Source organism: Scyliorhinus torazame, chromosome 8, assembly GCF_047496885.1.
Source record: "Scyliorhinus torazame isolate Kashiwa2021f chromosome 8, sScyTor2.1, whole genome shotgun sequence".
Classification (NCBI taxonomy): Eukaryota; Metazoa; Chordata; class Chondrichthyes; order Carcharhiniformes; family Scyliorhinidae; genus Scyliorhinus; species Scyliorhinus torazame.
In genome coordinates this window covers 40870942-40895728 of record NC_092714.1, presented here as the reverse complement: position 1 = coordinate 40895728, position 24787 = coordinate 40870942, and the positions used below count along the sequence as shown (strand labels likewise).

General features: G+C 44.3%; 1 protein-coding gene across 1 annotated transcript; it reads right to left on the bottom strand.

The window, feature by feature from the left end:
* Positions 1 to 1784: 1784 nt before the first annotated feature.
* cpox (coproporphyrinogen oxidase) lies at positions 1785 to 24472 on the bottom strand. The gene is made up of 7 exons (XM_072513435.1): positions 23898 to 24472; positions 19255 to 19398; positions 17536 to 17646; positions 15980 to 16121; positions 8780 to 8998; positions 4394 to 4498; positions 1785 to 2966 (listed from the first exon to the last, which is right to left on the bottom strand). Exons 1-7 carry the CDS (start codon positions 24346 to 24348, stop codon positions 2879 to 2881), a joined length of 1260 nt encoding a protein of 419 aa, XP_072369536.1. The 5' UTR covers positions 24349 to 24472; the 3' UTR covers positions 1785 to 2878.
* Positions 24473 to 24787: the final 315 nt, after the last annotated feature.

Here is a 24787-nt window from a genome sequence, read left to right as displayed (position 1 = left end):
GTGAGGCTACACCTGGAGTATTATGTGCAGTTTTGGTGTCCTTATCTGAGGAAGGATGTTCTTGCTATGGAGGGAGTCCAGCGAAGGTTTACCAGGCTGATTCCTGGGATGGCGGGCCGGTTAAAGATTATATCCATTGGAGCTTAGAAGAGTGAGAGGGAATCTCATAGAAAATTCTAACAGGATTAGACAGTGTAAATTCAGAAAGAATATTCCCGATGGTGGGGGAGTCCAGAACTATAGGTCATAGTTTGAGAATAAGGGGTGAATCTTTTAGGGCTGAGGTGGGGAAGAAAGCTTTTCACCCAGAAAGTGGTAAATCTTATGGAATTCGCTGCCACAAAAAGTAGTTGAGGGCAAAATGTTATGCAAGAACATATTTCTTGGGGTTAAAGGGATATGGGGGGGGGGGGGGGGGTACAAGGAGTGGGGGGAGGGAGGAAGGCTGGATCAGGGTATTGAACCTGATGATCAGCCACGGTCAGAATGAATGGCAGAGCAGGCTCGAAGGGCTGAATGGCCTCCTCCTGCTTCGATATTCTATGTATGTTTCTATGCAAAACAAGAGCACTCAAAAGAGGTGTCTACAAAGAATTATGTGGAGCTGCCGGCGTTGGACTGGGGTGGGCACAGTAAGGAGTCTTACTCTGAGCAACATAGTGGTTAGCACAGTTGTTTCACAGCTCCAGGGTCCGAGGTTCCATTTCCGGCTTGGGTCACTATCTGTGCGGAGTCTGCCTGTTCTCCCCGTATGTGCGTGGGTTTCCTCTGGGTGCTCCGGTTTCCTCCCACAGTCCAAAGATGGGCAGGTTAGGTGGATTGGACTTGCTAAAATACCGTTCGTGTCCAAAAAGGTTGGGGGGGTTATTGGGATTGGATGGATGTGTGGGCTTGGGTAGGGTGCCCTTTCCAAGGGCCGGTGCAGTCTCGATGGGCCAAATGGCCTCCTTCTGCACTGTAAATTCTATGATTCTTACAACACCAGGTTAAAGTCCAACAGGTTTATTTGGAGTCACTAGCTTTCGGAGCATAGCTCCTTCATCTGGTGTTGTAAGACTTCTTACTGTTTCTACGAAGAATGGTAGGGAAAGTGCACAAATCTATGTTTAGCATAGCCTTTTAACTTAATTAATAGGTGAAATGTACTCCCGGTTTTGATGCCTATTTTCCAACCGCAGTTTTCTTTAACTTGGCAGGTGGCACAAACACACAAGGATTCCCCCATTTTCAGGGAGGCATGGTGGCGCAGTGGTTAACACTGCTGCCTACAGCACTGAGGACCCGGGTTCGATTCCAGCCCCAGGTCACTGTCTTTGTGGAGTTTGCACATTCACCCCCACAACTCAAAGATGTGCAGGTTAGGTGAATTGGCCACACTAAAATTGCCCCTTAATTGGAAAAATGATTGGGTACTCCAAATTGATTTTTAAAAAAAGAACTCCTCCATTTTCGCAAATGTCAGCCATTTTATTAGCCACTCCAAATAGACTACCCAGAGTCTCACCCCCATAACCCCAAAGATGTGCAGGTTAGGTGGATTCGCCATGCTAAATTGCCCCTTAATTGGGTACTCTAAAATTTAAAAAAACTAAATAAATAAGTCAGGCAACCAGCAAAACAAAATAATATATAACCAAAACATACAAAACCAGGACAAAATTGCCCGGGAGAGAGTAATGATCTCAGACCAGCGACTTAAGCCTCGAGTCTAATCAAGTATAAAAAAAAACATTAATCGTTTAAAATAAAGGCAAGATTCACAAAATCAAAGGTACAAAAAGGAAGAAATCAGAATGACTCGGTTTATTACATTCAATGTATAACACACAAGTGTGCAAAGTATCAAAAGTTATTGGTCTTGGCTCTGAAATAATTAACATTTCAGTAATAATAATAAAACATCCAAAAATCCCACTGTCTGAAGTGTATGTCAACAAATCAAAAAATATAAAAATAATGCATGCACGAAAGTTTCTCAAATAACATCACTTTCAATTTCTATTGTAATGTTTTCTTTCACTGACTTTAGAGTATAAACATTTTGAATCTCTATTTGTCATATATTGAAATAAATATTTTCCACTTTTTAGAAATACAAACTAGCTCTAACTTGGTGGAAAATAGCAACAGTACAGATCATAAAGAAGCATTCTTTGAGAAACATCAGCATATTAAAGTTGTCACAATTCCATCGATCCGATTTATTGCCATTATATTAAAAAAAGTCCAGACGCCTTTAAAAATTGACAAAATTTTCAATGCACAAAAACGATTTTTGCAAGGGTGGCATACATCATTGTGACATTGTTCTGTATTAAGGCAGAATGTATGCTGTGCCCGGAGACCTCTTAATGACTGACGGAGATATGGCTCTTCTTTTTTAACCCTTTCAATGAAAACAGCACAAAACGTCTGTGGCTTAGTCTTTGCATTGAGATGAGCACTTGAAACGCCGTAGCATACAAGGTTGTGGACCATGTGGTGGAAAATGGGATTAGAATTGATGGGTACTTGATAGCCGGCGCAGACACGATGGGCAGAAGGGCCTCTTTTTGTGTTCTAAAACTCTTGACTATTATGTTATCTTCAGAAACTGTTTTTGTCCGCCTCTGATCACCTCAAATGGTAGTTGAAAGGTATTAAAATAAATACATACTTATACTTCGTTCAACCGTATACACAGTTTAAACATAATCCAATCCTGCTGGAAACAATCCCAACACATTTTCCTGATACGAAAAAAGACAGGGAATATACAGCCACTGCGTCAAACTCGGTGTTACACATATTTTCTTAATTTTACAGAACAGTGAAGCAAAGGAAAATTGAAAGCTCCTCTGCTTTCAGGTTGTATATGGAGCAGTCTTGTTTAGCTGCATTAATGGACCCAATCTTTGGGATTTTTCAATACCTCTATAATTTCTGCCTCCTTTGTGCCCTTGGCAGGGTCATGCATGTATTCCCATCTGCGAGACAAAAGCAAACATGGAACAATAAAGTGCAGTCCTCACATTTTTTTTTGGGGGGGGGGGGGGAATCCACTCTTGTAATCGTTAATTTTCAGCATGCCAGGGCGGCTAACTGGCAGCAATTAACACTTACAATCTCGTGAAAAGATACTGTAGACTTGCACTGGCAACTTCATTGGCGAGTTTACATCGTAGCCACAGATAAAGGGACTTCACACCGCTTAATGCATTTGAGTGGGAAGTCATACAGACAGCGAGGTGCTGCTTTCACCAGGAATATGGTGAAATGGTACACTGCCGAATATAACGTCTTGATCATTGCAAGTTTGCCCTCGCCTGAAGTTGCTGTGGCATTTGAACTTAAATAAACCCTCACAATTAGTCTCACCATTATTTCGACAGCAATCTTTGGCCCAATATTGCAAACAAAAAGTGTGACAAATGGTACTGAAAGTACAATTTCTCGCATCATAATAGCGTTTGAAATGGCCTTAATCCTCATCTCTCTCTTTCAAAGGCAACTTGCATGCTAAATCAAGGCGGGACAAATGTAGCGCATTATTGTATCTTTCTGGCTGTGTGACGGGGTTCTCTGGTTTCCTGTCTTCCTTCTCCACTCTCCAGCCTCCATCACCTTGCCTAGGTTTTGCATCACAATTCATTTTCTGCTTGCTCCCAATTGAGAATGATTTCACTGATTGGGAGAACGTATCTGTCACGGCCCCTCCACAACACGAAAACAGCGGGCGGGAGTTTCCGCGCAGTCTGCCATGTGTTTCGCTTCGGCAGAGGCGGGCCGCCATTTGGCGGCATCTTCTGGCCCCGCCCATCAATGGGATTTCCCGTTAAATGCACCCCTCGTCGCCAGGCAACCTGGGTGAGGGGTGTGCCGTCGGCAGGATCTTCCGTGAACGGCCGGAAAATTCCGGCCACCGTCTTATAGTCATTTCTACACAGCTGGAGAACATAACTTACCTGTTTAGATAAGAGCAACTGAGAAGATGTTAATGAGGAGACAGTACAAAGGAAAGTAGAGGAAAGAAAGGAGGGAGGGCTATTGTTCGCAGAAGGAAAGCATATTTTCACAAACAAACCCACTTCAACAAATGTCAAAATCATCCTTAGGCTTCACATATGATGCAGAATAAACCTACGGGATAGAATAAGAGTACACAGCAGGGAAAAATAGCAAAATTGGTATGCATTTCTTCATTATAATTCAAAATAATTAATCTTTCAGAATCTTGCAGAGTATACATTATGCAAATAGGAAATACCGATAAAAACCAGTACAGTCTCATTTAATCCATCATTATGGATCTAATCCCTTGGTTTAAATTATGTCACCAGATCTCAGTACAATATCAAAAGGTTAATGGATAAGTCATGGTGAAAATATGAGTGCCTGTGCTGTGGCCCCTTACCTTGCTGTCAGTGGGAGGGACATCAGAATGCTTTCTATCCTGGATCCAGGAGTTGCAAGACCAAACTTTGTGCCTCGGTCATAGACCAGATTGAATTCCACATATCTGAAAGAGAGGCCACAGGGAAGTAAAGAGCTGATATTGGCAGCCAGGGAGGGAGTTCAGCCAGTTCAGGTTACGTCATTGCGATTGAAAACAGAAAATGTCAGACATGCTCAGCGGGCCCACAGCACCTTTGGAGAGAGAAACAGGGCCTGACCTTCAGAAGAAAGGTCACTGACCCAGAAAGTCAACTCTTGTTTCTCTCTCTCCACAGATGTTGTCTGGCCTGAGTTTTTCCAGCGTTTCATGCTTTTATTTCCGATTTCCAGCATCTGCACTATTCTGCTGTTGTTAGATTGAAGCCAAATGCAAAGTTAGTATTACCATACTGCATACACGTGATTGCTCGGTGATGGACAACATAATAAATCAGCGTCATTTTGAACCACCATGGGCCTTTCTCTACCTTCCTACTTCTACTACCGGTAGCTGAAACTAGGATTTGAAACGCCCCCATTGTTATAGAATCGCAAGCGAACAACACAAATTTGAACCGTGGAAACTGGCACGAAGAAGCAGCTGCCCAAATTATTGCCCAATAGTGCCACCTACTGGCACTCTTCTGCATTTTTCCAATCAGGATTTAATTCAAAAGGCACAAGAAAAAAGAAACGCTGTACTCTCGAAGGCAAACGGAAAAAGGTTAGTGGGGTTATTTTCTACTTCAGTAAACATTGGTGTGATCCAACTTGATCATGGTCTACAATTCCTTGCTTCTCAGGTGAGGTTAGAAGCAAACTTTCAGCCATCTTATCCATCCTGCCGTCCACCTTACTTAAAAGTTTAATGTCCTCTGGGCCAGTTTGTATCCTCTAAGCGGCTATGCAGTGATGGTGAGGTAGCGTATAGGCTGCTCACAAGCTTTAAGACAGTATGCATGAAGGACTTACATTTATATAGCGTCTTTCAAGACCAGATGTCTCAAAGCACTTTACAGCCAATTATGAATTTTCTGAAGCACCTGTTGTAATGTGTGAAATGGGGCAGCCAGTTCCGACTAACAGTAACTGGATGATAACCAGATAGTCTGTTTTTGAGATGTTGATTGAAAGATAAATATTAACCAGGGATAACTCCCTTGCTCTTCTTCAAAATAGTGCCGAGGAATCTTTTACACCTGCCATTGAAGGAGCAACCAGGACCTCGGTTTCAATGTCCCGAAATATAGTCTGCACCTCCATCAGTGTGACATCCCCTCCGGTACCACGTATTGAAGCAAACAGGTTCAATAAAACAAAGGAAATTTAGAGAGATCATTGTTTTTAGGTGCTGTTGGTCGTTTGTACAGAATTAACACCGATCATCATCAACTTCTAGAACAGTGCACTACTTTTCCCTGGAGCAGAGGACCTAAAGTTCTTTGCCAGTCATCGAACAACCGGTTTGGTACTCTAGCATTCTCTCGCTCTCATCCCCACAATGATCACCGGTTTGTTGGTGATTTGTGTTCTACACAGCCATCTTGATTCATTTTTGCATGCCATTCCTTCTCCTCCCACGGCCTTGCCAAAGTGCGTAGGCCCTCAAAATCCATTCGAAAAACCCTACAAGACAAAAGCTAAAGCACCCAAATCAATGTGTGCCGCCATAGACAACCACTCGCCGTTATGTGCCCACACCCCTTTATATTTGGCCTGACAGCTGGGTTCTGAAATATCCCCTATTAGGGCAGCTTGCTGTGTAGGCAACTATTAATAATTACTCATGTAAATTACATCTGGTGAGTTCAGTGCACGATTGGTTAGTTTTGCATCAACACATGAAGAACTAGCCTAAACCAAGCTTGAAGCAGAAAAGCCTAAACAAAATTAGGGCATAAGTTACATTCCTTATTACATATGATGTGTTTCAGTTTCCTTCCTCAGCCAATAAGGCTGGTCATAACAGTTCAACTGATGGGCCACCGATGGGACTTAATGACTTGCACATAGAAATGTAAAGGATGGTGCGACAACTCCCTACATTCTGAGAAACAGCAGATATCATCAGTACCTAGAAAACTTTGGAAACCTCTTGCAAACAGTAACATTTTGTTGTTTCAACTGTAAAAGATATTTATTCAGAAGAAAAAAATCCGTATTACTGGTAATGCCTGAACCATCATTCAAATCAGGCCACATACAAACCCAATCGCAATACATTTTGAGCCAGTCATTGCCCATGTGTTATGCTTCAGGACTCTACGCCCACTTTTCCAAAGATAGTTTTGAAAGGCTATTATAGTGTTAGGAGTAATGTGCATTCCCATAAGTTTCTGAAAAAAACGATAGGTGGTACAAAGTGAAATGTTGTTTCTTACAGTACGTTGTTTCACCTGGAATAGACCACATGCTAATATGCGAGAAAACATCTGCGAGGGGGCTTTTCAAGCATTGATACCAAGGCGGTGGTCTGGGTTTCAAAAACAGGGCTGCACAGGGAGGCAGGCAGAAACGGGCTGTACGAAGGTTGTAAAGAGATGACCGCAAGACTGAGGGGTTCTGACTGCGTTACTAGGCAGGGTTATTCTGCCGATGTTAAGTAAGATGACCCAAAAAGGAAGCGTTGTACGTACGTTCATGAGGGCATTTGCAGCAAAGATAAATCCGGTGGAAAAAATACAAAGCAGAGAGACGAAGGATAACAGGAGACTGGAAATGACGACAGCAAGGAAAGAGGGAGAACTCAGAATAAAATCTGATGTGCTTTCTTCTTTAGTTTGATTTGGGGTTACGAATAACATTTCCCTCTTATGCACACTTACTGGATAATAACCAAGTTATTACTGATGTGAAGAAAGAAAATCGCTCTTCGTTTGTTGATGCCCAACAGTGTCTACATTTCAAAAGTATTTCAAAGGCTGAAAATAGATTTTTGTGACGTCGGGAAAGGTATTACACAGTTGCAAACTTTTCTTTCATTCAACGGTTTGCTGAGCTGTGCCGGTCGCTCACGCCCAGATTAATCACGGCATCACCACATCACACTCCTGACTAAAATTTTTTAAAGGTTGTAGCATCCTTAGAACATCCCAAACAATTTAAATGCCAATTAATTTATTTTTGCAGTGTAGACATTGGTGTTTTGCAGGGAATCACGGCAACCAATTTGCGAGGGCCCCAAAGTTTGCAAATTAAAAAATGAAGTTTATTCGCTTTGATGGGAAATATTGGTCAAGGCACAAAAAAAACCTGCCTTACCTCAAACAATACTATGGAATCTGTTACAATCACCTGTAACCACAGTTTAATACCTCATCCATGTCAAAAGATGGCACCTACGACGATGAAGTATTCCCTCAGCACTGTACTAAAATGTTGTCCTTTTTTTCCTCTTTGTGGTGCCCTCATTACATGGTAGTGCCTGGCTAGAATAAGCAAGAGGCACATCGGGCAGTGACCCAATGATCGTCACAGTCACTGGCAGTGCCATATTCAGTATGGCTGAATGTTAAATAATTGTGCATGATACAAAACTTGCACTCTTGTAAATCATAGCTCATGCACATCTCTTGGGTTACTCCAGGCGAGTACGCCTCTTCCTTGAGAAGGATAGAGGTGGATCCCCAGCTGGGGATCTGAGCCTCGGTTATAAGCGCACTGGGGTCCTAGTTCCACAATGGGGGTGTCCGCATTGTGTAATTAACAGGGCCTTTGGCTGCCTGTCGCGAACATTTTGAACCCTTTCTGAAACCTGGAGGTTGAAATGGCGGTGGACAGGAGGGGTGATCGAGGAGATTGGTAATCGGATTCAATTTTGACTTCTGCATCGGCTTTGTTCCCGTCAGGCCCGGGGTGATTAAATTAAGTGTTGACGGTTCCATTTCCTAAATACTCTTGCTTTTCCTAAACTTGAATTTAGATGTGAAATTTAGCCTCAATGAGTTTCCTGGCACAGAAACAGCATTGGGTGGAATTCTCTCTGCAGTTCCTGATGAGTTTGTTTTCTGAAGAGAGATGTGTGGGGGGGGGGGGGGGGGGGGGGTGCTGGGGGGGGTGAGAAGCATGTCATCCGGATTAATTCTCCTAGAGTTTGGCAACTTCAGGTATGCAACTAAAAATTCTCCAGAAAACAATTGTCCAATGAATTTAAAACACATATTTACAACAATTTCATTGCATATGCACTAGTTGCCATGGCACTGGTCCTCTGCAGCAGTGGAAGTTACTGTCGTTGGACAATTTTAATAGATGCTTCACCCCTGTGGGTGGCAACCCCATCCTCAAGTTACCACAAAGTGAATAAACGGTCAGCTTCTGCCATAGTTGATTTTTTTTTTAAAAGAAAAGATTTAATTTAACCTACCTGCCTCTCCGAAGTTGCTGCCATGCCTTTTCTTCTGGCGTATAGGAGTCATGCAGGTGCTTCTTCACAATGGGTATATAGCAAGGAACCACAGCCTTGGCACAGCTTTGTACAAATCCGAACAGACCTTCTGCTGAGGGAGAATCCAAGTCATCAAAAAATATGCCACCCACTCCTCTCCGCTCTCCGCGATGTTTGATGGTAAAATAATCATCACACCTTTATTTGGGACAATGGGAGGAGGGAAGACAAACTGTTAATATAGGCATTAATATATCTTTCTAAATTTCCTCTCACAAAAATGTCACACATCAAGCCTGGGTGTACAGCCCGATCGTGATTTTATTAAGGAGTATTGAGGAACAGCAGTAAAATTAAAAATAATATTTGATATTTATTCCCAATTATTGCAAGACAATTTGAACACCGTAAAGACTCACACATTTCTTCAGCGACAACGTAAACTATTCTTGTACAGGTCCAAAGGAAAGCACCATGCAGCGGATATAAACATAATACGGCTTCTTGTGCAAATTGTCATCATAGATTATCATAGAATTTACAGTGCAGAAGGAGGCCATTCGGCCCATCGAGTCTGCACCGGCTCTTGGAAAGAGCACCCTACCCAAGGCCAACACCTCCACCCTATCCCGATAACCCAGTAACCCCACCCAACACTAAGTTCAATTTTGGACACTAGGGGCAATTTATCATGGCCAATCCACCTAACCTGTACATCTTTGGACTGTGGGAGGAAACCGGAGCACTCGGAGGAAACCCACGCACACACGGGGAGGATGTGCAGACTCCGCACAGACAGTGACCGAAGCCTGAATCGAACCTGGGACCCTGGAGCTGTGAAGGAATTGTGCTATCCACAATGCTTGGTTACAAAAGTATTTGACAGCATAGAAACAGGGCTTACAACCCAACAGGAGTGCGCGCGACATGAGCCTCCTCTGCCATTACTTCATCTCCCTCTATTCCTTGCTCCTTCATGTACTCAAGCAACGTCCTCTTCAATGCTATTGCCTCAAACATTCCAAGTGGTGGCATATCCCAGATAAAGAGGTTGCTTGACCAGCTTATATTTGTGGCATTAGAGCTAGTGTCCCCACATTATTTTTGCACAACCATAGATCCAGTTGTATCAAAACCCAGACTACAAATGTAAATCAAATCGCCGCAGACACAGTTCCTTTTTTAAAAAAATGCCAACCTGTACGCTTCTGCCTATTCTAGTGCAGGGGCACCTGCAGTCTGGCACGATACATTTCCAATGCTGACTGACCAGACAGACCTTCTTCCATTGCTGCTCTACCGTTGCCTCCCAAAGGCAAAGGTACATACATGGAGATTCCCAATGTGAAACCTTTCGCCCTCTCTCTCTCTCTCTCTAAAATGTCTTGGGGCAAACAGATCAAGTCAATAGCAGATTGTACGAAGGCAGATATTGTGATAGTTGTGAGGGGAAGAGGCAAGTCACTCTTATGGTGGGCTCTTAAATTGGTTTCTGCCATCACCAGAGCACCTGGATGTCTGGTACTTAAGAAACAAGGCAACAAAAATGGAAGTTACAGAAAAATAGTGCACTGGATGTTATTTTTTTTCTTTACTTGCAGTGAATTGCCCAAAACTCATTAGGTATTTTCTGCAGCCATCAGCGATGATGGTAGAATCTGGAGAGGACGCAGTAGTGAGCAGGGACCTGGCATCATGAAACTCTGCCAACCTTTCCAGTCGGGTGGGCACAATCAAAAAATCCCGGCTTTGGAGTCCACGCTTTGCAAACAAACGAGGTCACGAAAAACATCCAACTGGAGGGTGGTGGTTGATGGGATATGTTCAGAATGGAGTACAGTCACAAGTGGAGTACCACAAGGATCTGTTCTGGGGCCGTTGCTGTTTGTCATTTTTATCAATGACCTAGAGGAAGGCGCAGAAGGGTGGGTGAGTAAATTTGCAGACGATACTAAAGTCGGTGGTGTTGTCGATAGTGTGGAAGGATGTAGCAGGTTACAGAGGGATATAGATAAGCTGCAGAGCTGGGCTGAGAGGTGGCAAATGGAGTTTAATGTAGAGAAGTGTGAGGTGATTCACTTTGGAAGGAATAACAGGAATGCGGAATATTTGGCTAATGGTAAAGTTCTTGAAAGTGTGGATGAGCAGAGGGATCTAGGTGTCCATGTGCATAGATCCCTGAAAGTTGCCACCCAGGTTGATAGGGTTGTGAAGAAGGCCTATGGAGTGTTGGCCTTTATTGGTAGAGGGATTGAGTTCCGGAGTCGGGAGGTCATGTTGCAGCTGTACAGAACTCTGGTACGGCCGCATTTGGAGTATTGCGTACAGTTCTGGTCACCGCATTACAGGAAGGATGTGGAGGCTTTGGAGCGGGTGCAGAGGAGATTTACCAGGATGTTGCCTGGTATGGAGGGGAAATCTTATGAGGAAAGGCTGATGGACTTGAGGTTGTTTTCGTTGGAGAGAAGAAGGTTAAGAGGAGACTTAATAGAGGCATACAAAATGATCAGGGGGTTGGATAGGGTGGACAGTGAGAGCCTTCTCCCGCGGATGGATATGGCTGGCACGAGGGGACATAACTTTAAACTGAGGGGTAATAGATATAGGACAGAGGTCAGAGGTAGGCTCTTTACGCAAAGAGTAGTGAGGCCGTGGAATGCCCTACCTGCTACAGTAGTGAACTCGCCAACATTGAGGGCATTTAAAAGTTTATTGGATAAACATATGGATGATAATGGCATAGTGTAGGTTAGATGGCTTTTGTTTTGGTGCAACATCGTGGGCCGAAGGGCCTGTACTGCGCTGTATTGTTCTATGTTCTATGGTTTGTCACCAGTTATTGTGAGTGAAGCAATCAGGTTTGAACAGAGTGATCCACCCACGGCAAAATGACAAGTAATTGATTAAAATGCCAGGAATTGCCTTTTGTGTGCCCCTGATAAGAGCCCCTCAGTCCAAAGACATTGTGATCTGCCTTCACATACAAGATTCAGGCATAATCTTACAAGTCACAAAAAAAGTGTTCAGTCATTCAAGCTGACTCTTATCACTGTGACTGGGTTGCGAAACTCCACATCGAACATTCCTCAGTTTGCAAATGTAGTGTTGAATTTTAAACAGACTTAAAGACAGCAGCTTTTCAGGAAACAAGGTAGAGGTTTTGATAATACACTACCGAGTGAAATTAAATTGCAAATATGACAGCAATGTCCAGTAACTAAGGGCGGGATTTACCGACCATCCTACAACGTGTTTTTCAGAAATACCAGTCCCGCCGTTGTCAACGGGATTTCCGTTTGGTGGGATTTACTGTCTGTTCATGCCGGCAGACAATTCCAGTCCCACACCAGGTTTCCCGGCGACGATGGATGTTCCCGTTGACAACACCCTTCGTCGCCGGGAAACCTGGTGTGGGACTAGAATTGTCCACCGGCGTGAACAGACAGTAAATCCCACCCCACATATCCTCAAGTGAAATACAAGCAAAATACTGCAGGTGCTGGAAACGTGGGATAAACTCAGCATGTCTGGCAGATTCAATGTTTTGATCCCATTTGACCCTTCTAGGGATCAAAAACTCTTTCTTGTTCTCCACAGATGTTGCCAGACCTGCTGAGTCTGTCCAACATGTTCTGTTGCCATCCTCAGTGAGAAGAGAATATCAAGTTGCTGTGCTTCCAGAAGCCGTGCTGTCTCGATGACTCAGCGCTACAACGCACGGGCGACCAGAGCAAACAAAGAACAAAGAAATGTACAGCACAGGAACAGGCCCTTCGGCCCTCCAAGCCCGTGCCGACCATGCTGCCCGACTAAACTATAATCTTCTACACTTCCTGGGTCCGTATCCCTCTATTCCCATCCTATTCATGTATGTGTCAAGATGCCCCTTAAATGTCACTATCGTCCCTGCTTCCACCACCTCCTCCGGCAACGAGTTCCAGGCACCCACTACCCTCCGTGTAAAAAACTTGCCTCGTGCATCTACTCTAAACCTTGCCCCTCTCACCTTAAACCTATGCCCCCTAGTAATTGACCCCTCTACCCTGGGGAAAAGCCTCTGACTATCCACTCTGTCTATGCCCCTCATAATTTTGTAGACCTCTATCAGGTCGCCCCTCAACCTCTCTCGTTCCAGTGAGAACAAACCGAGTTTATTCAACCGCTCCTCATAGCTAATGCCCTCTATACCAGGCAACATTCTGGTAAATCTCTTCTGCACGCTCTCTAAAACCTCCACATCCTTCTGGTAGTGTGGCGACCAGAATTGAACACTGTACTCCAAGTGTGGCCTAACTAAGGTTCTATACAGCTGCCACATGACTTGCCTATTCTTATACTCAATGCCGGCCAATGAAGGCAAGCATGCGTATGCCTTCTTGACTACCTTCTCCACCTGTGTTGCCCCTTTCAGTGACCTGTGGACCTGTACACCTAGATCTCTCTGACTTTCAATACTCGAGGGTTCTACCATTCACTGTATATTCCCTACCTGCATTAGACCTTCCAAAATGCATTACCTCACATTTGTCCGGATTAAACTCCATCTGCCATCTCTCCACCCAAGTCTCCAAACCATCTAAATCCTGCTGTATCCTCTGACAGTCCTCATCGCTATCTGCAATTCCACTAACCTTTGTGTCGTCTGCAAACTTACTAATCAGACCAGTTACATTTTCCTCCAAATCATTTATATATACTACAAACAGCAAAGGTCCCAGCACTGATCCCTGCGGAACACCACTGGTCACAGCCCTCCAATTAGAAAAGCATCCTTCCATTGCTACTCTCTGCCTTCTATGACCTAGCCAGTTCTGTATCCATCTTGCCAGCTCACCCCTGATCCCGTGTGACTTCACCTTTTGTACTAGTCTACCATGAGGGACCTTGTCAAAGGCCTTACTGAAGTCAATATAGACAACATCCACTGCCCTGCCTGCATCAATCATCTTTGTGACCTCCTTGAAAAACTCTATCAAGTTAGTGAGACACGACCTCCCCTTCACAAAACCATGCTGCCTCTCACTAATACGTCCATTTGCTTCCAAATGGGAGTAGATCCTGTCTCGAAGAATTCTCTCCAGTAATTTCCCTACCACTGAAGTAAGGCTCACCGGCCTGTAGTTCCCTGGATTATCCTTGCTACCCTTCTTAAACAGAGGAACAACATTGGCTATTCTCCAGTCCTCCGGGACATCACCTGAAGACAGTGAGGATCCAAAGATTTCTGTCAAGGCCTCAGCAATTTCCTCTCCAGCCTCCTTCAGTATCCTGGGGTAGATCCCATCAGGCCCTGGGGACTTATCTCCCTTAATATTTTTTAAGACACCCAATTTTTGGATCTCAATGTGACCCAGGCTACCTACACACCCTTCTCCGAACTCAACATCTACCAATTCCTTCTCTTTGCTGAATACTGATGCAAAGTATTCATTTAGTACCTCGCCCATTTCCTCTGGCTCCACACATAGATTCCCTTGCCTATCCTTCAGTGGGCCAACCCTTTCCCTGGCTACCCTCTTGCTTTTCATGTACGTGTAAAAAGCCTTGGGATTTTCCTTAACCCTATTTGCCAATGATGTTTTTCAGTTCCCACCTAATATTGTTATAATTAGCCTTCCCTCAATTTAGCACATTCATCCGAGGACCACTCTTATCCTTGTCCACCAGCACTTTAAAACTTACTGAATTGTGGTCACTGTTCCCGAAATGCTCCCCTACTGAAACTTCTACCACCTGGCCAGGCTCATTCCCCAATACCAGGTCCAGTACCGCCCCTTCCCTAGTTGGACTGTCTACATATTGTTTTAAGAAGCCCTCCTGGATGCTCCTTACACACTCTGCCCCATCTAAGCCCCTGGCACTAAGTGAGTCCCAGTCAATATTGGGGAAGTTGAAGTCTCCCATCACCACAACCCTGTTGTTTTTACTCTTTTCCAAAATCTGGCTACCTATCTGCTCCTCTATCTCCCGCTGGCTGTTGGGAGGCCTGTAGTAAACCCCCAACATTGTGACTGCACCCTTCTTATTCCTGATCTCTACCCATATAGCCTCACTGCCCTCTGAGGTGTCCTCCCGTAGTACAGCTGTGATATCCTCCCTAACCAGTAGCGCAACTCCGCCACCCCTTTTACATCCCCCTCTATCCCGCCTGAAACATCTAAATCCTGCAACGTTTAGCTGCCAATCCTGCCCTTCCCTCAACCAGGTCTCTGTAATGGCAACAACATCATAGTTCCAAGTTCTAATCCAAGCTCTAAGTTCATCTGCCTTACCCGTAATACTTCTTGCATTAAAACATATGCACTTCAGGCCACCAGCCCCGCTGTGTTCAGCAACTTCTCCCTGTCTGCTCTGCCTCAGAGCCACACTGTCCCTATTCCCTAGTTCTCCCTCAATGCTCTCACCTTCTGACTGATTGCTCCCGTGCCCACCCCCCTGCCACACTAGTTTAAACCCTCCCCTGAGACACTAGCAAACCTCGCGGCCAGGATATTTATGCCTCTCCAGTTTAGATGCAACCCGTCCTTCTTATATAGGTCACAACTGCCCCGGAAGAGCTCCCAGTGGTCCAGATAACGGAAACCCTCCAGGTTAGGGCTTGACCATTCCGGTGGAAGTACATTTTTATATGTGTGATGAGACACACTGGATTGAAGGCACCCATCTTTCTCTGATACATTTAAAGGGGAAAATATCTGTGAACCATAAAACGACCATGTCTAAAAAGTTTAAATGTTTGTCCAAAAGATCAAAAAAATCTGTCAATCAAGCGTTCACAAATAAAACCCACAAGGTATTTGTATTTGAACCGAATGACTCTGCCACACCTTCTCATGCCACCACAACTGATTGCTAATTTGTTCATCTTGGCCTTTCTGCTTTTTCTCCGCCCTACCCTCAACCGCGATAAAGATAGCCAACTGATCCGTATGCCTATTGAAAGAATGTTTGCTTCATGCTGTCACTTATCTTCAAGGTGGAATCTCACAGTCTCTTGATGATGTTACTCTACTCTGCACAAGGCCAGAGCTGAACAGGAAGTTTTGATTAATTTTGCACATAAACACACCAATACTTCTTGCCAGCTCTGCACGTAGACACAGAGTGAATTTCAAAACGACCAAAAAAAGCTACCTCATCGTTTCGTAAAAAAGGCGCAACATCTTCCTTGTGGCTCACCATTTTTTAAAAGTTGGGTAATAACTTTGATCATGCTTGTCGCAAGCCTCCTTGAGGGTCTTGTGAAAATGTATAGCATCATCCTTATTCAGGTAGGTAGGGGTAAGGTCCGTTCCTCCACCAAACCACCATGATTTGTGACCTATTAAATAAGAATGCTTAAGTTTAAACTGTAGCTGGACAGAAATAATATTTACATTATTATTCATTCTGTGAGAGCAAGCCTTTGACTTTGTACCAGCAATTTCACCAGAGGCATAAACTGAATGGCTCAAGCCTCTATAGTCTGCCCCAGCAGGTAGACTAGAGATAGAGCACTAAATACTAAAAGGGTGACCGCCGGTGGGGCAGTTCATTCAGGACAGAGTGCGGACTTTATTACCACCTCAAAGAGTTTCAAAAGTTGAGTTTGAGCCAACTCCTGACTGTCTTGGGTGAGGGAAGATTGGCTAGGAATACTGTACTGAGAGCCAGCAGGGATAGCTGAGCCCGAATGGTTGAGGTGGCAGCCCTACCACCCTCAATACAGCACACTTGGGGGCAGATATGGCAAAAGATAAAGACAAGGCAATGTGAAACCATCTTAACTCCTCTTGCCTAGTGAAGTGACTCCGGAATCTCATGCGCGAGACTAGAGTTAGGATCTGCTCTAGGAAAGAACATAACAGACAGACTTTATATATAATTGCAAAGTTTAAAAAATAAATCAATAAAATTGGAACTTTCTGTATTCCTGTAATTGTTAGTTGTCCGGAGATATTTTAAACTGAATTGAATTATACGTCTCTCTTGGAAACAAACTAAGTTTAAAAACAATGTCCATAAAAAGCTTAGAGGGACAAAATTAGCTTTTTTGAGGGCGAGGTGGCGGTAGTTGATTTAATTCCAAGGATATGAATGATGCATTGGTAGGTCTGTCTGACCCTCAATGCATGATCCAAAATATTTTAGCGTTAAACCACATCTTTCCCTATTCCCACACATGGAATGTGTAATATTGCTCTTTACCTTTTGACCTTCGCACACTAGCGGAACACCGGGGAGAGGCACCTCATTCAAAAGGTACTCAGCGCCGGGATGGGCTGCCCTTTTGAGAGCCATCCCCCAGGCCTTTTCTTTCAACACTCTGCCCATCCCCCTCACTGGCAACCCTACCCCGCCTTCAGTTACCTTCCTCCAGGAATCCCTGTACGGACCTCACTCCTGCTGACGCTGCTGGTAATGGAGAGCTGTCGACCTCTAGCTAGCTGGCAGCTCTCGAGGGCGGGGCTGCTGCCTGACTGGGCAAAGTCCTGTGCTGGCATCAGCGGCAGAGTCCTCACTACCAATTAAAGGATTTGAATGCCTCAACTCCTGGAGAGCAGGTGCTCCCGTTTTTGGTGGTAGACATCAGGTCCCTGTTGCTCATTAAATTCCCATCACTCTATTGCCCCAGTTTGCTGCCACGAAAACAACCCATGCGTACAATATTGCTGGAAACCATTTTGCTGCACACTTACATAAAAGAGTAATTTACTATTTATTGAACATATAGGACATGTGAAGTGGACACTTACCATCTGCTTCTTCAATTTCAAAGTATCTGTAGTTGAAGTGGATGGTTGGAATGTGAGGATTCTTGGGATGGATGACTGAACTCACTCCCATCGCACAAAATGGCAGCTTCCCTGCATCCCAAAACACACCATACGGTGAAGAGACAGAGCTATGTTTACAGTGCCAACTCAATGCTTGCTTCCACATTCTGCAAAGTTAGAACCTTCAAGGTACTGCTTGAACTATATTTGGTAAACTGGGGCTGCAGAACTCATCTTTCTTACACCGCAGCCAAAATTGTACCACGGCAACTATTGGTTAACTTGGAAATAACGGCACACGTTCAAATTTATGTGTGCGGAGTTGTTTGAAAGTTGGAACTGTGGCAGGTCATTGGACCCTCCTGTCTTGCAAGAGAAAACAAGCCAGTGACAGAGGAATCCCTCCACAGGTGACCCATGTGATCACGGCCAGAAATTAAACGGCAGAATTTTGCCATGAACAGAATCGAACAGCACCCTTCAAGGTGGTGGACTTCTGCTTTGGAACCAATAACATTGAGTCATTCCTATTGTAACCTCAAAGCTGACAACAGGGGGACCGAGGACATGCCGGATTCGGATATTGCCAATTTTTAGTGGAGTCAAGCCGGGTTAGGTGGAGTCAAGGGTCGCTTGGAAAGTGGGAGAGCGGCATGTGTAGTCTGGTGCCACATTGCACCAATACAGCGCTTAGCTGAATTGTCCAGCTGTGTTAAAATTAATGCACAAAACATTTTAAAAGTGTCTGGTTTTTAGACAACTCCAGTTTGTGAACTGGCGGATTTTAGACACTATTTGTATCGTGCTGCCATTGAAATGGGAGCTGCTGATGAGCTCAGTGCTCCAGCCTGAAAAGGACATAAATCTACCCAAGAAGAGCAAAAGGAGGGAGGAAAAGAAAGAACGAGGGCGGGGGAGAGCGCATGGGAAAGAGAAAAAGTAATAAAGAAACGGAGGTGGTGGAGGTGAAGGTGGCAACATCAAGAAGACAGGATTCACCCAAGTCAAAACCCACATGAAATGGCTAAATGTCCCAGGTGAAATGAGTTTTGGAATTTTTAGGAGTAATATTGACTTAAGGTTATAGTGTAAAACCAAAAATGTTGCTTCAATAGTGCGGACTTCCTACTTTCCTGATTGAAAGGGATATCAATAACGCGTGTGTGATTCCATTGATGCATTAAATTCCAACTGATGAGAGCTTGAGAAAATAGCACCTTTTGTCTTTTAAATTTAGATTCTGAGATTCCTTTGTCTAATTTTAACTGGTACTCCACTGGGCTATAGAACATTGGTTTAACAACTTAAAACGCCAGGATCCAGCTCACAGTCACTGGGGTCTCATAATGCAAGTTCAAATAGAGACAATATACAAGCCCACAAGCAACGGGAAATTCAGAGTTTAAACCCTAAGAATGGAGACTCCTGGCTATGGGCAGGTGGAGCCCATGGTCATGGAAACAATAAACTTGAGGGGACAACACTCTTGAGAGTAGGACTTTGGGAACACATCATGCTGGTTTTTATAGCCACAATCAAAAATGCATTTCTCCATTAAGATGGTCAACATCAAAGGGAAAAAGCACGAGCAAGTTTGAATACACGAGAAAGAAAGAGAATTTTAAATAACATAGGGCAATGGCAAATGCAGAGACTTCTGATGCCCAGCAGATTTGCAGTCGGTGATTACTCCCTTACCGTCTTTCGATTTCAGTGACTTTCCTCTGCTCCTCATCTGTTTAGTAGCTTCCTCCGAAAGGTTGCCAAACACAACAGAAACATTGACCCCGGCTTTCTCAAATACTTTGCCATCCTGAAGTACGCAGCTTATGCCACCACCACCTGCAATAAATAAAAAATGTGTAAAACTCAAAACAAAAGTCAATCAATACCAGACCAGGTTTTTCAATAAAGTACAAAATACACACACAGGACTCTCACCCAAGCGTGACTTACATTGACGTATGCAAAGAGACTCAAATGTTGCTTTTCTTGACGTGAACTGCGAGAAGAGGTGCTGACCTGCTTTTCCTATAACCCCTCCTCTGCAATTATCATAGCGAGCTGTTGTCAATCGTTTTAAACCTGAGGAATCGACAGGAGAGGAGGTTCTACTACAGCATCAGACGTAGACACCTGGTTAGACCTCAGCTGGAGTACTGTGTATGGTCTGGACACAAACACTATTGAAAAGATGGACTGTTTGGGAAGAAGTGCAGATTCACCAGAATGACACCTGGATTCCAGTAGTTAGATTATGAGGAGAGATTATGTTAATACGTTAAAAGCCTCTTAAACTTAGAAAAGCTAACAAACAGCTTCAACAAAAAAAAAAAGCCCCCCAAAACTGTATCTCGGAAAATGACTAAAGAGCGATGTTAGTGAGGTTTTTAAAAAGTTGAAAGGAATTGGATTAGATGATGGAGAGAAACCTTTTTCAGCTGCTGATGGAGTCTACAGGAGGACACTTGACCTTAAAATCAGAGCCAGTCCATTCAAGACAGTTACATTTCTTCTAAAGGATGGCAGGCATATGAAACTCTTCCCAACAAAAAAGCTGTGGATAATTATTTTTCTGGTAAATAAGAGAGTGACCTATACACACAGATTGCTATCTGGAATATCGCTCAGAATAACATTCCGTTATGGGAGATTTCCTTTTACTCTCAACTTCCAACTATCTCTTTATCCATGGGAGGAGCACATTCGCTTTAGATCCATTAACTTCATCACCAATCTCTCACATGGTATCTTATCGGATGATTTTTGAAACTTCTTACACACTTCCATTATATTTCCTTTTGCTGTTCTGTTATTTTTACAGAGACTTATCTTGATTGGCGAAACTTGGGCTGCCTTTTACAAATCAACTGCCCTGCTTTGCCCATGGCTCTCCCAACTGCTTAGGAATTACATCCCATATCATAAACAGTCGAAAACCGAAAACAAGGCCCGAATTGCTGTCCACATGCACTGGTGTTTTGAAAAAAATTAATTTACAGAACGTGAGTGTCACTGCGGAGACCAGCATTAGTTGCCCATCATTAATTGCGCTGGAGACGGTGGTGGTGAGCTGCCTCTTGAACCGCTGCAGTCTCCGAGGTGTAGATATACCCACAGTGCTGTTAGGGAGGGAATTCCAGGATTTTAATCCAGCGACAGTGAAGGAACGACGATGGACAGGGTGGTGAGTGGCTTGGAGGAAAATTTCAAGTAGTGGGGTTCCCATGTATCTGCTGCTCTTGTCCTTCTAGATGGTAGTGATTGTGGGTTTGGAAGGTGCCAAAGGAACCTTGGTGAGTTCTCGCAGTGCATTTTGTAGGTGCTATACATGGCTGCCACTGTCTGATGGTGGTGGAGGGATTGAATGTTTGTAGAAGGGGTGCCAATCAAGCTGGCTGCTTTGTCCTGGATGGTGCTGAGCTTCTCGAGTGTTGTTGGAGCTGCACTCATCCAGGCAAGTGGAGAGTATTCCACCACACTCCTGATGTGTGCCTTGTAGATGGTGGACAGGCTTTGGAGAGTCATGAGGAGAGTTACCCGCCGCAGGATTCGCAGCCTATGACCTGCTCTTGTAGCCACGGTATTTAGATGGCTAGTCCATTTGTTTCTTTTCATTAGTGTGACAAATGTGGGATTTAGATATATTGGATTGTAAACATTTGGCAATTTAAGGGTAAAAGCCTGGGTTGCAGTGTTTTTGACTGCATTTGTCAAGTTTTTAAAAGAATCTTGTTTTTCAAGATTATTAAGTTTTTAGGAGCCAGAGATGAAATTGAGTTAAAAGCCTGTTGCACTGTTGTTCAACTAGGGGGAGTTCATGGGTGGGATTCTCCGCTACCCGAGGCTGAAATCGGGGCGTGCGATTGGGTGGAGAATAGCTGCCGACGCCAAAATCGCGGCATATATTATCAAAGGTCTTTTGAAAATCGAAATACTCTACGTACAGTCTTGTTACTTCCTCAAAGAATGTTGTGAGATCAGTCAAGCTGTGACTTTCCGTTTTGAAATCCATGATGACCACTCATTGTATTTTTGGTTTTTGGATTGGCTTTCAATTACACCCTTGGAACAAAGATTCTGTTACTTTTCTTACCACAACAAACTAACTGGATTCATTCCATCTCTCTCCTTAATGACACAAGTCACATTAGCCGTCCTCCATGTGTTTGGATATATTTGTGTGTGATGTACATTATATATATTTACACACAGACATACAATATATATTGTATAAATGTGTGTATAAATATATGTAATAGTGCCTCTGCTAGATCTTTCCTAAATTTTAATTTGTGCGAATGTAATTCCTCTGAACCAGGGATCTTATCCTTCTCAAATCTGATTAGTTTATCAGCTATCTCCTACCGTTGAATCTTAAATTTCTATCTCTCTCTTTTGGTTTCTCCTTCTAATACCAGGTCAATCCGATTAGACTCCCTGGTAAATACTGAGGAAAAGTAAGAAAAAATACTTGCCTTTTACAACCTCCCCAAAATGCTGTACAGCTAATGGGAGTAGATTTGAAGCAAAGACAGATAATTTCTGTTTTCATTTAGATTTCCAGCACTTGCAGCATTTTGCTCATGTGCTTCTCAAGCATTGTCACAGTTAGTATGTAGGAAACGCAGCAGCCAATTTGTGCACAGCAATACTTCACACGGTGACGATGACCTGGTAATTTGTGTTTTCCCTCCAAATATGTTTATTGAGGGATAATAATCACGCAAGTCGGCAGGTTGATTATCCCTTGCTCTTTACAAATGATTAGCTAGGATATAGGGCACAGGAACAGGCCATCTGGTCCAGCCAGTCCATGCTCCACTCGAGCCTCCTCCCACCTTTCCTCACCTCAATGCACTGTCGTCACCCTCTACACCAGTGATGGGCAACCTCAGCCAGTGAGTGGGCCGCATGAGTGACCCTCTTTAATTTCAGTGGGTCGCAAGATTGAAATCGGGCTTGCTCACTAACCACGATTTTATGAATAAGTTATTTCATAACGAGCTATAGAAAATGCTTCAGCATTCAACATTCATGGAACTATCAACTTCACATGCCAAAAACAAAAGAAATATGCTTTGGATGCAGAGGGAGCACACGGCTCTCACAGTCAATGCTGTGAGCAATCAACACATCTCACTTCACTTGCCCTTGTATCACTTCAGTCATCCTGGTCGAAAAAAAAACCTATGCATACATAATTCAGCAGAATGTGGCAACCCTGCATGTGGGCAACAGTCAACAAATTGTCCCGTGGGCCGCACTCAGATGGGCTGCATGTGGCCCAGCATTTCTCTACACCCTTCTCCCTTTCATGTGTTCTTCTTCAAGAGTTCTATATTTGCCCGAGGGACGGGGAATACTTTAATACATCTCTAGGTAGATCTGCCAGTGCAGCATTGTTCCCTCAAAAATGCAAGAGTGCCAGCCTTGATTCTGTGCTCAATCTCCACAAGCTTCTAAACTCGGAGGCAAGGTAACTAATTTACCAATGTTTTTCCCATGGGCGCTGGGCACTTATTTGGGAAGATTAATGATCTGACATTTTTCATGTCTACCTTACTTCAATAGAAAATGCATACGGCAAGGAGATAATCTGGTAAAAACAGAAGTGCAGCATTGATACATTTGATGCCGTGATTCTTCCTTCCCTCAAATTACCTCAAAATTGCTACAGAGGGGCCTTGGTGTGCATGTACATTGGTCCCTTAAGCTAGCAGCAGCAGATGGGTACAATGGTTGAGAAGGCATACGGTACACCCGCCTTTATGAGCCGAGACAAAGTGTACGAGCAGGAACTATATACTGCATTGGTTAGGCCACAGCTAGAGTACGGTGGTGTGCTGTTCTGGATTTAAGGTAAGGGGCAGGAGGTTTAGAGTGGATGTGAGGAAAATCCTTTTCACCCAGAGGGTGGTGGAAGTCTGGAACTCGCTGCCTGAAAGGCTGGTAGAGGCAGACCCTCATAGCATTAAAGAAGTATTTAGATGTGTATTGGCGATGCCAGGGCATACAAGGGCCCAGTCCTGTAAAATGGGATTAGAATAGGTGGTTGCTTTTGACCGGCGCTGATGTGATGGGCTGAACGGCCTTTTCTGTGCTGTAGACCTCTACGACTATGATTTGATGCAAAAATAATTGAACATACTCCAAATAGCCACAGTAATCAAGGTTTATTTACTGCCTTGAAAAGTCGAGCATGCATTTATCAAATGTTTCATTCACATAACCAGGAAAGCATCACTGACAGCTGGTATTGCGTCACAACTGTCTCTACTGTGCTCAAAATAAAACATGAGCATTTGCACGTAGACATACACGCATTGGGAATTGTTTACCTTCTTTGCGGTGCCATCGGTCGACTTTGAATGTCTGACCACCGTCCACCTCAGCCAAGGCTTTGCAAACATCAGCCTGAACATCCATGACCAGCAATTCCATCTTAGTCCTCATGTCATCCTTGTTCTCCAGCAGCTTGTTGATGTCGGTCACCGGATCCGACATGAAGTGTTTGCATTTTTGCAATATTTCGTTCAGCTCTCGCTGGTCCCGCTCGGCCGGTGTTCGCACGCTTTTCGCAGCCAGCACAGCCCGGCTGCGGCTGAGCCCGAAGCCGGCCACGGTAGCCCCAACCAGCGCGGCGCTGCCGAGCAGGAACGGCTTGTAGAAGCCGCCGGTGAGCCGTCTGGCGCCTGAGTAGGGACGACAGGCGGCGGCACCTCCAGCGTTGCTCAGAGCCAAGCGGCTTCCGCAGCGACTGAGCGCTGAGAGTGCAACAAGCTGGGACATTGCTACAGTCCGGCACGCGCTCCTCTCGCTGACACAACGTTCCAATCCCGGGGACACTGTCAATGGTCCCGGAGCTCGCGGCCCAGCTTCCTAATGTTACACTGCAGGACGAGGGCGGCGCCAGACCACGGCGCTACGTTCAGGCTCGGGGAGCGGACGGGATGTTTGCTGGGATTTGTAGTTTGATTGAGAAAGTTTTTTTCAAAAAGCCTGCATTTGCACGACCAAAGCAAATCAGCGAATGCTGGAATCTGAAACAGAAAATGCTGGACCATCACAGCAGGTCTGACAGCATCTGGGGAGAGAGAAGCGAGCCAACGTTTGGAGTCTGTGTGACTCTTTAAGTCCCCATTTACATCAGCTGCATTTCCTCCAAATAATCTTTGTTTGTGTCACAAATAGGCTTACATTAACACTGCGATGAGGTTACTATGAAAAT

Excerpts from the sequence above, each read along its gene's own strand:
- cpox (XM_072513435.1), bottom strand. The coding sequence starts at position 24,348 with ATGTCCCAGCTTGTTGCACTCTCAGCGCTCAGTCGCTGCGGAAGCCGC. Across the intron at positions 16,122-17,535 it reads TGAAATTGAAGAAGCAGATG|GTCACAAATCATGGTGGTTT; the intron begins GTAAGTGTCCAC and ends CTTATTTAATAG. Across the intron at positions 8,999-15,979 it reads TACCCAACTTTTAAAAAATG|GTGTGATGATTATTTTACCA; the intron begins GTGAGCCACAAG and ends TCCCAAATAAAG.